This window comes from Epinephelus fuscoguttatus, linkage group LG14, assembly GCF_011397635.1.
Source record: "Epinephelus fuscoguttatus linkage group LG14, E.fuscoguttatus.final_Chr_v1".
NCBI lineage: Eukaryota > Metazoa > Chordata > Actinopteri > Perciformes > Serranidae > Epinephelus > Epinephelus fuscoguttatus.
This window is the reverse complement of record NC_064765.1, coordinates 37,095,951-37,111,422: the sequence shown is the minus strand read 5'-3', so window position 1 is coordinate 37,111,422 and position 15,472 is coordinate 37,095,951. Positions and strand designations below refer to the sequence as shown.

Below are 15,472 nucleotides of genomic sequence, written 5' to 3'. Positions count from 1 at the left end.
CTTAAGAATTAAGAATTAAAACCTGAAGCGTGTCCTGTCGGATCTTGAGTTGTTTGGCGCTGAGTGATGCTCCCTTCATGCTGAGGATCCCTGAGAGGAGTTCATTCTCTTTGGACAGCCAGGCCTCAAACTCCCTCCTCCTGGATCTGGACTGTCCCATGCCCCCCTGCAAAACCCCGAAACAGTCATTTTGTACCCTTTTTCAGTTAGAGGTGGGGATGCTTGACTCATCTACATGCTGTTAACAAATCCATCATTGAATTTGGCCAAAACAGTAATCCGTCACTAGTTTTCTGTGCTTCTTCGTTTTTCCATTAGCATTTCATATCAACAACAATTGTTCTGCCAGACAAGTGCAAAATGGTAACAAAGGTAATGATAGTTATTCAGAGCTTACCAATATTCTACATCTAAAACTGGAAAGATGACAGAATAAACATCTCAACAGCTGCATCTATCATTGTTTCTTTTTCACTCATTCTACCCTCATTAACACTGGGGAAGAGGTGAGCTATACCTCTACTACTACTAATCTTCCCACTCTCTTTTCATTGATTGACACCTTTGCAACTGCTTATAGGCAAATAGCTAAGCAGCCAATCACTTGGCAGCAACTCAATGCATTTAAGCATGTGGACATGGTCAAGACGACCTGCGGAAGTTCACACTGAGCATCAGAATGGAGAAGAAAGGTGATTTAAGTGACTTTAAACTTGGCATGGTTGTTGGTGCCAGACCCACAGGTTTGAGTATTTCAGAAACTGTTGATCTACTGGTATTTTCATGCACAACCATCTCTCGGGTTTACAGAGGCTGGTCCCCCCCCCAAAAAATCAAAAAGTGGCAGTTCTCTGGGCAAATACAATAGAAAATTGAAAAAAACATTGGCGGGTCTGATGAGTCTGGATTTCTGCTGCAACATTCAAATGGTAGGGTCAGAATTTGGCGTAAACAACATGAAAGCATGGATCCACCCTGCCTTGAATCAACAGTTCAGGCTGGTAGTGGTGGTGTAATGGTGTGGCAGATATTTTCTTGGCACACTTTAGGCCCCTTAGTACCAACTGAGCATTGTTTAAACACCACAGCCTACCTGAGTATTGTTGCTGACCGTGTCCATCCCTTTACGACCACAGTGTACACATCTGATGGCTACTCCCAGCAGGCCATGTCACAAAGCTCAAATCATCTAGAACTGGTTTCTTTAACATGACAATGAGGGGTTATGATGACTTATTGCTCAAATGACCACTTATGTAGCTGTTAGGTGACAAGTGTCACCTGGCTGCTGTCAAAAGATCTTCTGTAAACTTTAATTAACTTGTTTAAATATTAATGGAGGACAAATAAATGAAGATCTTGGCCTGCCAGGTACATGGCATGTTTTGTGAAATATTTAATTAAAAGGACATATGAATGGCTGAACGAGTCATACGCCTGCACTATAGCATCCTACATTATCTAACCTGTTTTTAGCTAATTATGCCCTCTAACTTTTCACTTAAATGTATAAATACAGCTGTATTGCTCATAAATCAGTTATTCTGCCAGGTCTTTACTGACTGTATTTACTATCAGACTGATAAAGAGGGTGACTGTTTCATATCAGATTGGAAAATCGAATTGTAATGTTAGGCTATTTCATATTAAGATGATAAATCTGTCTGTATGTCATAACAAACTTATAATGACATGACTGTATATAATGTATAACCATATTTCACCAGAACATTACTCAGATTCACAAAGTGTTTAAACTAGATAGAGTAGGAGTTCTGCCGACTTGACATGTTACTGTGTTGTGCTATGGCCTATTGAACTGCTGAAATTTGTTATTTACGTGACATCGCCTGAACGCAACACAGGCTCCGCTCCAAATGAGTGTGTGTCCAGTGCCGTGGTGCGCTGCTGTGCAAGCAGCGTGTTACACACTGTCCATAACAATAACTATGTCGGGTAACAAACTGTGCTGGACTCGGGTCAGGAAAATGCTGCCCGAGCTACACTCGAATGAGCTCACCTGTCGGGCGGGGGCGGGCGAGGGGTGCCATGGGGGGGTGGGCATAGGGGGGTGTTGTCCAGGGTGCCATTTAGGCTAGAACCACCACTGCAGCAGACAGCCAGTATTGCCTCATCCCAGGTCCATATTTTTCTTTTTTCTTGTTGTAGAAGTGCACAGAGTAACAAGGCCTTTCTCTTTTCTGCACAGTGTTAGCCATACAGAAAGGTATCTGTGATTCAGCCTTGAGAGGCAGCCAGGACTTTTATGTAACATTAAATTTACTTTTTATCCCCATTGTCAATTTTATGTGACCGTATGTTGTATTGTTCCCATATCTGACATAGGAAAGAAAATCCTTCCTGCTGAATTATCAGTACAAATAATGAACAACTGTGCTGGAAAAGGAGAGAAGCTGACAAGGCTGAGAGCAAGGATGTAATATCTTATTATATACTTTCTGCAGCTTCAATCAGCTCACTGGATCAGTTTGATATTTATTCAGTAACTCAGTTATGATAAGGTGTATTGCAACAGCCTGTAATACCCGGGGGGATTTAAGTATTCCATACTGCAGTAAAAGGGTAGTTCGAATATTTGAAGTGGGACTGTATGAGGTACTTGTCCATAGTCAATTAGTCATCGTTCTCTTCACAGCCAGACTCCATTGAGAAAAACATTGATTTAGCATCGCTACACAGGAGTTTTTCTTATTGTGACTTTGCCATTTTAAAGGGTTTGCCCGGAGTCACGCAATAACTCAAACTACCTAACTGAGGCAGCAGTAGACCAGCAGTTCTTGTGTTTAGTCACAAAATTACTGTTTTTGTCAGTGGAGTCTGGTGGCTGTGACAAGAGCATAGGTGGGGAACCGAAGCTGTTAACGGTTTCCCAGTTGAACATGGACAGTTTGACAGAAAGGTAAATACTCTCAATATAGCATACACTTCAATTGTTACTGATATTTTTAAATGCAGTTTCTTTAGACTATCTGCTGCCCACATCTCCAGTAATACATACACCCCTTTTCTACCAACACTAGTGTGTGTACATGGGTCTTTTAAACACAGGTAAACCCACTAAAAGTAAGTCACAGACTCCATTACCATTGCCAGCAGACCAGAGCTGATGAGTATGCTTTTCTGTGTGTGTGTGTGTGTGTGTGTGTGTGTGTGTGTGTGTGTGTGTGTGTGTGTGTGTGTGTGTTTTTCCTGGTGTGTCTTGTTCAACATCACAGACAGGTCAGAAAACGGGTTAGTAAGCAGTATAAAGCAACATGGAGGCCAGTCAACACGTTACAGTGGTTATTTCTCTTTATATATCTCACACTTATTCAGTCTCTTTTTCAGACTGAGTTCAGACTAATTTGGACTGATGTTCGAGCAGCTCTTGGTCTGAGATGGATGATATCTTGTGATGGCACGTCATTGCATCTCGCTGGTAAAGGGGGTAAAATTAGCATGTTCACCTGGATGTTGCATTTCCATCAATGCTGATCAGAGCCTGGGCTCATAAATACCCACGACTACAGCAGAATCATTTGACCCAGGCAACCTTTCCCACTACACTAAAATGCCAGATGTTTCTTTGTGCAGTGGAACTATAGTGGAACTCCTGCCGCTTCTCCAAACCAGGGGTGTGCCAACAGATGTCTATTGTATATGATACACTGACTATGGTTGAGTACTGCATACAACACCACCTCAAAAAATCCAAACAACCAGTATCCTTTTAAAGAAGAAAAGCCATAACTCTTTAATATTGTGAAATGATTCAGAAATACCTGAACCTCAGCCCCTGTCCATATCTGCTCTCTACAAAGTTAACCAAAGGGCAGAAGCATGAACAAGTCTTATGGTAAAAACTGCACAACCATACCAATGTTTGATGCGTCGGTGTTGTTGATGGTTGTTTGGAAGCTTCCCTTCTGAACAGCGTGAACGCTCCTCCTCCTGGGCTCAGGCCTTCTCCTGCCTCCACACTGCCTTCACCAGAACTTGTTCTGCGCCCCTCACCATAGCTGACCTTTGTGGTCAGTGCTGCACCCCCTGTGTCTCCGGCCAAAATGCTGCTGCCACCCACTGCAGATGTCTCACTGTCGGGGCTTCCATCAGCAGTGGAGTCTTTGGTAACTTTCTGTCGTGCTCTGCCAAAAAAGCTCCATGCAGAAGAATGTACTGTTTCTCCTTTAAAGGAGCGTCCACTGTCCTCGCCTGTCCTTGATGGGCTGAGATGTTTATTATCCTGTCCAGACAGAATGGGGTGACCTTCACCATGGCCTTGGATCCACCCACCCTGCCCCATCATCACCCCCTCTCCTGCCTCTGCCTCCAGGCTTCCTCCTCTTCGTGGCCCAGATGTGTTGTCTGCAGACGGGCCTTCAACTCTCCATAAGTCAGACTCAGTCTGCTCTGTGGAGCTGTTCAGCAGCCTGGGAATGAAAGAATGGCAGAGGTTAAGTGCTTCCATAACTCACAAGTTCATCACCTCTTTGTCTAAGGCACCACAACCACAAGAAGAGACTGCTCAACAACAGAAAAGCAATGCTCCTCTACTTTCTCTTGCCTCAATGCAGTTTTTTTTAAATCTCAAATAAAACCTTAAGCAGCAATAAGGTTAATATTAGAGAAGCTTGTATTGCTTTTTGTTTGTTTATATGCACACATTTATATTCTGTCCGATACCCATTTGTGTTAACACTCCAGTCGCTGAGCTTGAACATTAATTCTTGACCTTAGAGCGATTTTTACAAGAACTTGACCAAAAAAAAAAAAAAAATCTATAATTGAAATGGGGGTGAAAGCTTTGTGAACAGAGTAAATGGACATTGTGGTAACATTTTCTTTTGTCACATTCAGTGGTATGAAACCACACTTGGTTTCTTGGTAGCTACTTGTAAAAGCAACATTTTTCCAATAGATACAGTCTGTATTTATGCAAACAGTCAAAGATCATCACATCCTTATACAACTAGGGGGAAGACAAAGCATTCAATACCATGCTGAAGAGTTGCTGTGTGGCTTACTGCACGTCAAATAAACTTAAAAATCCAGAGTCAAAGAATATTTTTCTACCTTGACCCTCTTTACTCATGTTCTTGTGTCTAAATGACGAATAGGAACAACGCATTTTGAAACTGGTCCCATACAGGCAGTAATGTAAACACTGAGGACATGTTAGTACCGTCAGTTTATGTCCACTAAAGGTGCTTGTTGTTGCCACTGACAGGCTCAGATTGTTAATGTAAGTGTCTGACACAATTACTGGACTGAATTAAGGACTGGATTGTGGATCCTTTTAAGAGACAGACCTTTCCATTAAAGAGTGAGATCCTTTTTGTTTAACCAGAAACAGCCCTGAAATTGCGAGCATCACACACAACAGACTCCACTTGAATAAACAGTCATTTTATACTTGCAGAACACACTTCATTCAAAGTTGACAAATGCAAAATAAAATTCACAAAAACCATTACAGTTTATCTTTCCTCTCATTTAACAGTCACCAACTGGTTTGGTTGAAATAAAGCTTTATTATTTATTTAAATGGAGTGTGGTGGGTTTAACAATAGTAATTTTGGAGATGTTTCTAGTCAAACAAAAAGGATCTAAAATGTTATCCATAGTGTTGGATTGTTTAGCCACTGATAAAAACGTTGTAACCCTCCACATACCTGTAGCTCTTGAGGTTGTCAATCCCTGTGTGATAACATTATAGCACATTGTCAACACGTAAGCTAATGGTGTTGAATAACATTAGCTGCTGTGCTCGCTCAAAACATGCATGGAATTCACTAAAACATGTCCGTCTATTACATCATAGTCGTATTGGCTGTAGGGTACTGATATTATGTTAAGTTTAAGTAATGATAGTTAATGCAATAGTGTCTCTTTGTGACATTCTAAAAATCGTGCTGCATTAACAGGGGAGGGAAAGGACCTTTTTCTCCTCCCCAACTCTGCTCTCACCACACCCTCTAACTATAACCACACCCTCTAACTATAACCACACCCTCTAACTATGACCAGACACCAACTGTATCTATAGCCCTGTTTCCACCAAGCACTTTGGTACGGTTCAGTTCAGTGCACATTTTTTTCTGTTTTCACTGTGAAAACTTGTGGATGGTACCAATGGAACTGTTCCTTACTGTCCCCATTTTTGTTGGGGTACCTAGCACACAGATCTGGTACTAAAAGATTTAAGAGTACCGTCTGTGGTGTAAACGCTCATCAGATCTCAGGTCTAGGTACCATGTCTGAAAGGTTACTTTTGATTCCAAAGGTTCTATACCAAAAGTGTTTGGTGGAAATGGGGTTTATGTCACTGTGGGCTAAACACAACAGTGACTACTGAACAAACATTAAATATTGATGAGTATTAATATTAAACATATCATTGGTAACAATTCAAAAATGTGTCTATGTAATATATAAACAATAGCTTGGGAATTCTACATCCCTTACCATGTGTTATTTTGCTTCTTCTAATGTCTTATACTTTGTTTTTTTAAACTCCACATTCATCACCCTCTTGTGTCTTGTCCCAGTGCTCTATCAGTCCAAATAACATCAACAGATATCAACTAAGGATGAATATAAAAAGTCATGTAGAAAATGTTGAATGACGACAATAACTCCAAAGTTGTCTTAATTAAATGCTGTGTGATCTTAGCTAGCTTGTTAATGCTGAGCTGAGGCTGAGTGCACTGGAGAGCAGCATGCAGTCACTGGAGCTGAGACAACACTGACTGCTGGATGATCGGTAAGCCCCTGCAGATTTGTCAGGCTGCCTGTTTGTAAAACAGTAATGTCTTGATGTAACATGTACAAAAGATGTAACATGTGGGTGAATAGGATTTATACATATTTAAAGCACAGAGCCGGGCTGACTAACACTAAGTAATGGAATTAGTCATAAATTGCATCCATCACTGGCAGACACTGATGGAGGACTGGAACAGTGATGGCTGCTGCTGAGCTGCTTCCACTGTGCGGTGGGTGGAGACAAGAAGTCAGAGTGACTAGTGAGTAGTTTTGTGATATTCTTGTTTACCATCAGCACATACTGAGGAAACCAAACTAAAAAAAACACAACACTCATTATCCATCTGTTGAGGTACCTGTGCAGGTTGAGACTCATATTGTACAGAGCCAACCATGACTCTCGTAGGCGCTTAATGTCTCGTAGAATGTGGACCTGTCCCTCCTCTGAAGTCCTCTCCAAAACCCCCTGACCCTGGACCTCCATCTGCTGCAGCTGGAGCTCCTTTTCTGGAAACTCTCCCAGTGCTCTCTGTGGACAAGGACAACACAACACTTTAATAAACACAGTGTTCCGTAAGAGGAGATCGAGAGCTATAGAGGCTTCACAGTCACACTGGTTTTATCATGCAGCAGTGAACTTTATTTTATCACTGCCATACTGTCACAATTGTGCAAGGTGCAGTCACTTCACGAGATAAAAATCAAGGCCGAGCGTGAAGATGGATGTGGTCTGAGCGAGGGGGATGAAGTAGTTCAAGGGGATAAATCACATACTTTTGTTGACATGCTATCAGTAAACTACACATTCATATTTAATACAGGCAAAGCTGTGTGATGTGGACCAGGGAAACAGTCACAGGTCACAGGATGCTGAATGCAGCTTTGCAAGACTCACTCTCTCACTGCTGGATAAGGCAAGTTCCCAATTTTTCTTTTGAATTCCAACACATCATTTCCTGTCTGTGGTAAGGCACACATATTCATCTGTACAGGCTGTTTAATGTGGGCAAACACACTGAACCAACAGTGTTATTTGCTTGGAATGGATTCCTCCTCTCTGTACACCCCTGGTGTCTGTTTTAGGCTGATAAGATGGCTGTTAGTTTATTCCTAAAAAGGAACTTTGAGGACACTTTTCTGCACACTGCTGCATGTATTTCACATCCATTGTGTAGGTTCAAAGAGCAGAGCTCCTGAACAGCACCACAGTCACATTTAACAATGCTGTGAGTTAATGAAATGCAGAGGTGAAGAATATCAACCCATGCTGGTGATGAAATTGGCAGGTAGGTCAGTGTAATAATGAACATTAATTATGAAGAGTCTCTTGGTATTCCCAAAAAAGTCCATCTCTTGAGGTCACTGTCAGCTGCCATCAGTTCTTTTACAGAGCTGGCTGACAGAACAATACATGTCAGTGATATGAAATCAAAAGCAGGGAGAAAGTGATGATATCATTCATGATTAACCCTTGACTCATGGAGGTCTGGATTCCTGCTCTACAAGTGTGTGTATACATATCTCAAGGCTCTTCATTATGTGATCATATAATGCACCTCTCCGTCATGATGGAATTACATTTAAACAACGGATGACTTGTAGTCAGGGTCTGAAATAAATACACACCGAGCCCTGAATGCAGGTAGGTTTTCTATTTGATTAGATCAGGAGGCTATCTGCTATGGCTGGGTGATGTAGAGAAAAGCAAATACCACAATATTTTTTTTTTTTACCAAATACCTTGATATCAATATTGCAATCATATTGTAGAGTTGTCTATTGGTGCTTTAACAAAATGTTTATAAAATGAGCTATTTGATAAATGATCCTAAGTAATGTGGATCAGTGTTAATTTCGTTGACGAAAACTATGACAAAAATTGAGATGATGACGAGCTAAAAGTACATCTTGATGATAAAAACAAAGACAAAATCTATGTTTCATTTTCGTTGATTAGACGGGACGAAAACGTTCGTGGTGGACTATTGGACACTGAAAGCCAAGCAAGGCTGTGCTTGCAGTTATCTTCAAATGCCGCATGACTAACAGGCTGTTAAACTCCAGTAAACAGTCTGTGCCAGGATGTTTCGCTAGCCAGCAAAAACACTCACACTGGAGCAACAGTAGTCATTGTTGCAAGTTGTGAAGAGCAATTCAGCGGTAAATAATCAGCCGTGTTTGGCTGACTGTGGATGATGGAGCTGCTGAATAGATTTGTGGAGTTTGTTAGCTGCAGCGGTGGCTGTTAGCAGTTAGCTCTGCTTGTTAGCCGCTGAACTGCAGCGGAGTGAGCATCCACCGGCTGCCGGACTTCACATCTGTTGATCCCCACAGGACTCCACTCAAATCTGGACTGTCTCTGGAAGGTTTATGGTTTAATGCTGTTTGACAGGCAGGTAGGAGGCTCAGTTATCTGTGAGTGGAGCTGTGCTGTAAGTAAACAGTCTGAATTCTGCACAGTTTTCTCTGACAGAGATGAAAGTTTAATTTTAATCAGACTGTGAGATGACATGAGCTTAAACCTCCAGACCAATATCTTGCTTCATTCTCTGAGTGGATAATGAAGTCACACTCTCTCTGCCTGTGTTGTAATCTGAGTCGTTTGTTGTGGTAGACCAGACAGCTGTGCAAGCATGTAAGTGCATGTGCATCCTGTGCATTCCACTGGCTAGCTAACTGCCAAGGTTTTGTACTGCTCTTAAACAGCGATTACCACTGAAAATGACATCCTGACCTATGATGTCGTGGCACCCACCCTCAGGTTCCCCCCAGGTTAACACCATTATCTCTGTCAGCATTATTGTTGTTCTATTCACTCTGTTAGTGCCATTAGCTGCAACCTCCATGTTGAGCGCCATGTGCAGACAACCTCTTAATAAGAGATACGCTCTCATTATTGTGTAGAATTCCTTCAAGAAGGGGCAACTGTCCTATTTCCACTGATGTGTTAAAGGTAACAGTTTCTCTGCCAAACTGTAATGTTAAACTAAACCCTGGGATCAGGACTAACTAAGGTCCCCGACAATGTGTTGTGATCACAGAGGTGCAAGAACACACACACACACACACACACACACACACACACACACCTCAGCTTCTTGCTGGCGGCCCTCTATGCTCCACTCTCCTGAGGGGCCGTGGAAGGACTCCAGCTTCTGCTTCATGATCATCAGCCACTTCTCAATGTTGAGCAGACTGTCATGGAAGCTCTCGTGGTCTGCGATGCTATCCTCACTCTCTTGCACCTTCACCTGCAAACAAAAGACAACGATCAGCTCGACAGTCAGTGGCACGGAAAACATCTGAAAGTCCATGCACTGAACTGCCAATGTACAATAGCTGTTATTATGCAAACAGTGACTTAACATTCCAATACTGTAACAGATGCTGCACTTCCAGTTTTGTGGAGTACTCCATCACTGTTGACAAAAAAATGAACATTTTCATTCTCATTATGGTCCAGTGATGGGCAGTTGGTGCCATGTCTTTTCGCACGGAGCCAGAAAATCATGCTGGCAGCATGCTGCAGATTAAATCAGGCTTGGTGAGTTTTCACAGGCAAAGTGGAGAGTTTGTGACCAGAAAGTGCCACATTTGGCTTTGTTTACCACAGTGTCCACAGACAGGCCAGACGGGCTTGTTGAAATTTCCACACAGGCTTCTATAATCACCCTCCAACACACTGCCTTCTGCAGCAGGTCAACGGTATTATGTGACTGGTTCCAGGCCACATGTTTTCAATTTAGTGCTAAAAATGGTGCTTTTTATAGTGTTCTAGTTACCAGTGTGATTCAAGCATCTCTATCTAGCGTGGCTGCTATTAAATGAACGTGGGGTTGCAGTGAGTCTATTAGTGTTTTCAATATCTCTAGCCTGATGGAGACCCTGTGAGGTTGAAAGCGACATGCAGCAAAGGGCCACAGGCTGGATTCAAACCCAGGCCGCTGCGACAACAGCCTTGTACATGGGGCACCTGCTCTATCCACTAAGCCACGGACGCCCCAGAACTTCTCTTTTTAAAACCTGTGTTTGATCACAGTCTGAGAACACACCAAAGCCAAATGCTGTGCACGTTTTGAGCCAAATTTTGAATATTCAGCACATAAAAAGGTGAATCAGTGGACATATCATTAACTACATTTATGCAACTACATTCAGAATGACAACAGAGCCCCAGTAACTCTGTTACAATACAGCATTAGGTTGGTGCTTCCAGGTAAAGATGTCATTTGTGTTTTATCTTTTTTTTTTAAATTAATGAATCTGTGCAGATTTTTTGTTATGACATCTCTGTCTCTTCAATTACAGCCTGGGCAAACTGTTAACAAATAAGCCCGATGATTGCAAAGAAAATAAAAATATATTAAACAAAAAATGCAGCAATTGTATTTCATTGTGCACTTCAAAGTCCTTTTTCAGTGGCATGTGTAAATGTCTGATGATAGTTAAAGTTTATACTGCAAGCTGTCCATATTTATTGTAGAGCTGTGAGAAAAATGGCTCCTGCTTTCAAGTCTTTGAAGGGGAACATTTTAGAGTCTGCTTCCATGTGTTTAGGGAGCACTACTGTGTATGTGAAAACCAGAATTAACCGCCATCAACCAGTCAAGTTGCAATAAGTGTCACAAATTCAGTATCTGACCAAATGTCTCCCCTTCTGTTACTGAGACATGATGTTGAATATTGGCCAGGAAAGTGTTTTTGCAGAACATTATGATGTCACAGTGAAGCTGACATTTGACCTTTTGGATAGAAAATGTTATTATGTCATCATTATGACCTAATATACATTTGTGTGAAGTTAAGTCATAACTAGCATATGAATTCTTGAGTTAGGGCCAAAAACATGTTTTGTAAGGTCACAGTAACATTCGACCACCAAAATTTTATCACTTCATCCTTCAATCCAGGTGGATGTTTGTGCCAGATGTAATTATAGGAAACAAGTGTCGTCGCACACTCTGGCTCCATATGCATTTCTTTTATTCTGATGTTTCCACCTTTGGGCCTTCTTCAAGATCAACAATAATACTAATCTGCTATACAGGCCAAACCTTAGTATACAGACCTATTCAGAAAACCCACTGCTAGAAATACTTTACCAAGGGCAGACTCTGATCATCCTTTACCATTAAAAATAGTCTTCCTTTTAGTCAGTTTTGCAGATTAAAACATATTTGCAAGAAAACTCATGACTGTGATAGGAATATGAGGGTAATGAAAAACAATTTTCAACAAAGGGGATACAAGAAATCTGTTCTAAATGACGCTGCTACTAAAATAAAAGATAGATCTGGGTTGGATTTCTTAATATATAAACTTACAGTGAAATCAATGTATTGTTTACAGTATTCTTAAGTGCAGAACAAATAAAGGGAATAATAACAAAACACTGGCATATACTCATATTTGCCTTCTCCCCAGTCAGTACCAGCTTAAGGTATTTTAGTATCTATCTCTGACGGCAACCACCTCTGCGGTTGCTGCAGTCAATGTAATTATAGCTACCGCTGTAATAGTTTAAAACATTCCCACACAGGTAAAGAGATCCCTATAAAAAGGAATGATCTCATGTTCCACTAAATCTGGTATTTAGTTGATGACTTGCCCTTGTGGCGAGTTATATGTTGGAAAGACCAGTAGAGCATTGAAAACTCACATTGCTGAACAAATAAGTGCTATTAGATGTAAAAACATGAATTACCCAGCAGCAGTTGAATTTTGTTTCCTCTCTAAGATATGGTAGGATTGAGAAGGTAACCCTCTCCCCCAAGTGGAGGTAGTTTGTATGTGTTACTTTTCAGGAGAGAACCCTATTGGAGCCACGATCTGCAAACCCTGTCACCCCATGGACCGAACATAGACTATGATTTCAACTGTTTTCTATGATGTACATCTATTTATTGGATATATAGTTTAAGTTGTTCATGATGTTCATTTAGAGCTGATGTCTTACCTTTTACTAGTTATTTCTTAGTAATCTGCTTAATACTTCTGAATGTTAACATGTTTGCATATGCTGATCTAAAAAAATATATGTTGACATGAAATGTGGTAGAATATGTAGTGGCTGTTGTCATGTGTTTTGATGACATGTGACTGGCTGCAGCTCAGTTTGGTTTAACGGTTTTGATTTGTTGAGGACTGTTCACAGGACCTCTACATTGTTTTTTCCTCAACCTAATGGTGTAGCATGATCATCTAATCATTATCAGCTGTGTGACAAAGGTGTGGCCCATATAAAAGATCAGTGTACCTGTGTCTCAGTATGATTGTTGATCTTGAAGAAGACCCAGAGCACCTCATTATAAAGCTTGGTGTGCATTATTTTTAGATTTTAAAAATTGTGCCAGATGCAACGAAATTCCCTCCAGGTGCTCCAAAGATATTACGAGCAAGGGACGGACAGACAAACTGAAAACATAATCCCTCTGGCCACAGCTGTTGCCTACTCAGAGGCATTAAAAGTAGAATAAACCCTTAAGTGTCTCCAGAGGGAGCTGTGTGAAGTCTGATAAATGTCCTCAAGTGATTTTACATGAGTCAGTGTCGGCTGAAGACTATAAGTTTAAGAGTATATAAATGTGGAGGCGTAGAGTTTGAGAGGTGAACTTACAGACATCTGTAGCCTGCTGCAGGCTAGAGGCACCAGAATACATTAGCTGCTACTAGCATGACACGCCTGAATCTTAGACGGTCAGAGGTTGAGTTGCATTGTGGGTTACATAGGCACCAGGTTTTGACAACAAAGACAAATGTGTGGAACTGCATCTCTTGATCCTTTCATACAATATTGTCTACTGTGACCATGTTGTGTCCAAAAAAAATAAAATCGGTGGTTTTAAAGCAGTATTAATTCTTTTTTGTTTGGCCTCATACAGTGACCTGCTGCTGCTGCTGGTAACAACGTTTATGAGAGTGCTGAGACTAAACCAAAACTGTAAAGCTGCAGGCTGTAGCTAAAGCTAAGCTAAAGACAGTACACAGCTTAGGAGAGTTGAAAGGAACTGAGTTGTTATCATTTTTGTGTTGTCACATCACAGTGAGTGACCACATTACACATAGTCATTTCATCCATTGTTATAGGAATACTTCACCCCCCAAATTACCATTAATTTATCAATTACTCGCCCTGTGTTACAATATATTTGTGACGAAACCTGTTTTTCTCTCATGCCTCCACAGTGAGTGGAAAATGCAGAAACTGAGAAAATTCTTGATGAATCTACGTCATAGTCATAACTGCATTTAACAACAGCAAGACTACATCAAAACATCTGTTTACAATCTCTCACACAACTCATGCAGTATAATACAAGCCTCATTTATCCAGTCATATGCTCACTACTTTAAAAACAGACATCTGTTTTCATTGTGGAACTAAACCAAAAGCGACCCAGGACCTGCTGGTCTACTGCTGCCTCAATCAGGTAGTTTGTTTGTATCCTTGTGTGACTTCTGTGTTTTAAAGGGTAGTTTGGCTTAACCAAAGTCACACAGTAACACGCATGAGCTAACTGATTGAGGGAGCAGTAAACCAGCAGCTCACGTGTTCAGTGAGGTAAAATTACTGTTTTTGTCAATGCATTCTGGCTTCGAAAAAGTGTAGATAAGTTTCACTTTCAGTTCAGTTCAGTTAAAGGGGCTGTCTGTTTGAAATGCACTGAGCATATGACTGGATAAATAAGACTTGGATTGTACTGCACGAGTTGTGTGAGAATTTGTAAACAGTTGTTTGCACATTTTACCATAGGTTTGCTGTTGTTAAACGTGGTCACCTATGACTTCAATTCATCACAGTTTTTTCTGTTTTTAGACTCTGTGTTCACTGTGGAGGATGCAAGAGAAACAAAGTTTCCTTCACAAATTCAGTGTAACACATGGTGAGTAACTGATACACAAATGATCATTCAGGAGGTGAAGTATTCCTTTAATATAAAAAGATGAACTGGTGCAGCTTTAACAGCGGATGAAAATGATTCAGAACTTTATGCAATTTAAGGCACTCTCCTCTCTTACCCTAGCTGCCTTGTACAGATGTTTCCAATCAGCATAGAGCCTCTCAAACTGAGTCCTGTTGCTCTGACTGGATGAGACCAGAGTCTCCAGCGCTGTGATATGGGCTTCACAGTCTTCCAGGTCTTTCTGGATCACCTGAAGACAGACAGGACACAGTGTGACAGTGTGACATGAGAAACAACTCAACAATACACTGTGGATCTGCTGTGAATGCTCACTTCAGGCGATACATGATTAGCATTATTTAAAAAATATCTAATCAATACACCCTACGTAGTTCAATATCCAGTATGATATAACAGCACAATTCTTATAATGAATAAATCACTTTGATAACACTAAAAGCAAACGGTGTTCCCAGTGATTACCGAAACTAAGTTTCAAGGCTCTGAGGTTTGATTCTCACTGTCAACTAAAATGAACTGAAACCAATGACTGCCTGAAGGTAGCAGACCACAAACAACACTACAACATGCTTTCACCCATGACTGTTATGTACAGTCATGGGTGAAAGCATTATTTATGTTGTTCTTAATGGATCCAACTTTAAACATCATTGCATTAAACACCAGTGTCTTTTTACTGAATAAGATAAAGCAGACAATGCAAAAACAGAGTCACTGTCTGATCTTTGCACTGTGGTTATCTACTCTAACAGAGGAGTTGCATTTGATCACTTGATCCAAAT

General features: G+C 41.0%; 1 protein-coding gene across 1 annotated transcript in view; it reads right to left on the bottom strand.

Moving 5' to 3' along the window:
* The window catches only part of syne3 (spectrin repeat containing, nuclear envelope family member 3), an 83,147-nt gene that overhangs the window by 19,245 nt on the left and 48,430 nt on the right, over window positions 1-15,472 (bottom strand). The window contains exons 11-15 of the mRNA XM_049596240.1: window positions 14,785-14,919; window positions 9,855-10,016; window positions 7,122-7,294; window positions 3,878-4,430; window positions 23-166 (exon numbers count right to left, since the gene is read on the bottom strand). Of these exons, the coding sequence (XP_049452197.1) occupies window positions 23-166; window positions 3,878-4,430; window positions 7,122-7,294; window positions 9,855-10,016; window positions 14,785-14,919 (1,167 nt within the window). The remainder of the gene's footprint in view (window positions 1-22; window positions 167-3,877; window positions 4,431-7,121; window positions 7,295-9,854; window positions 10,017-14,784; window positions 14,920-15,472) is intronic.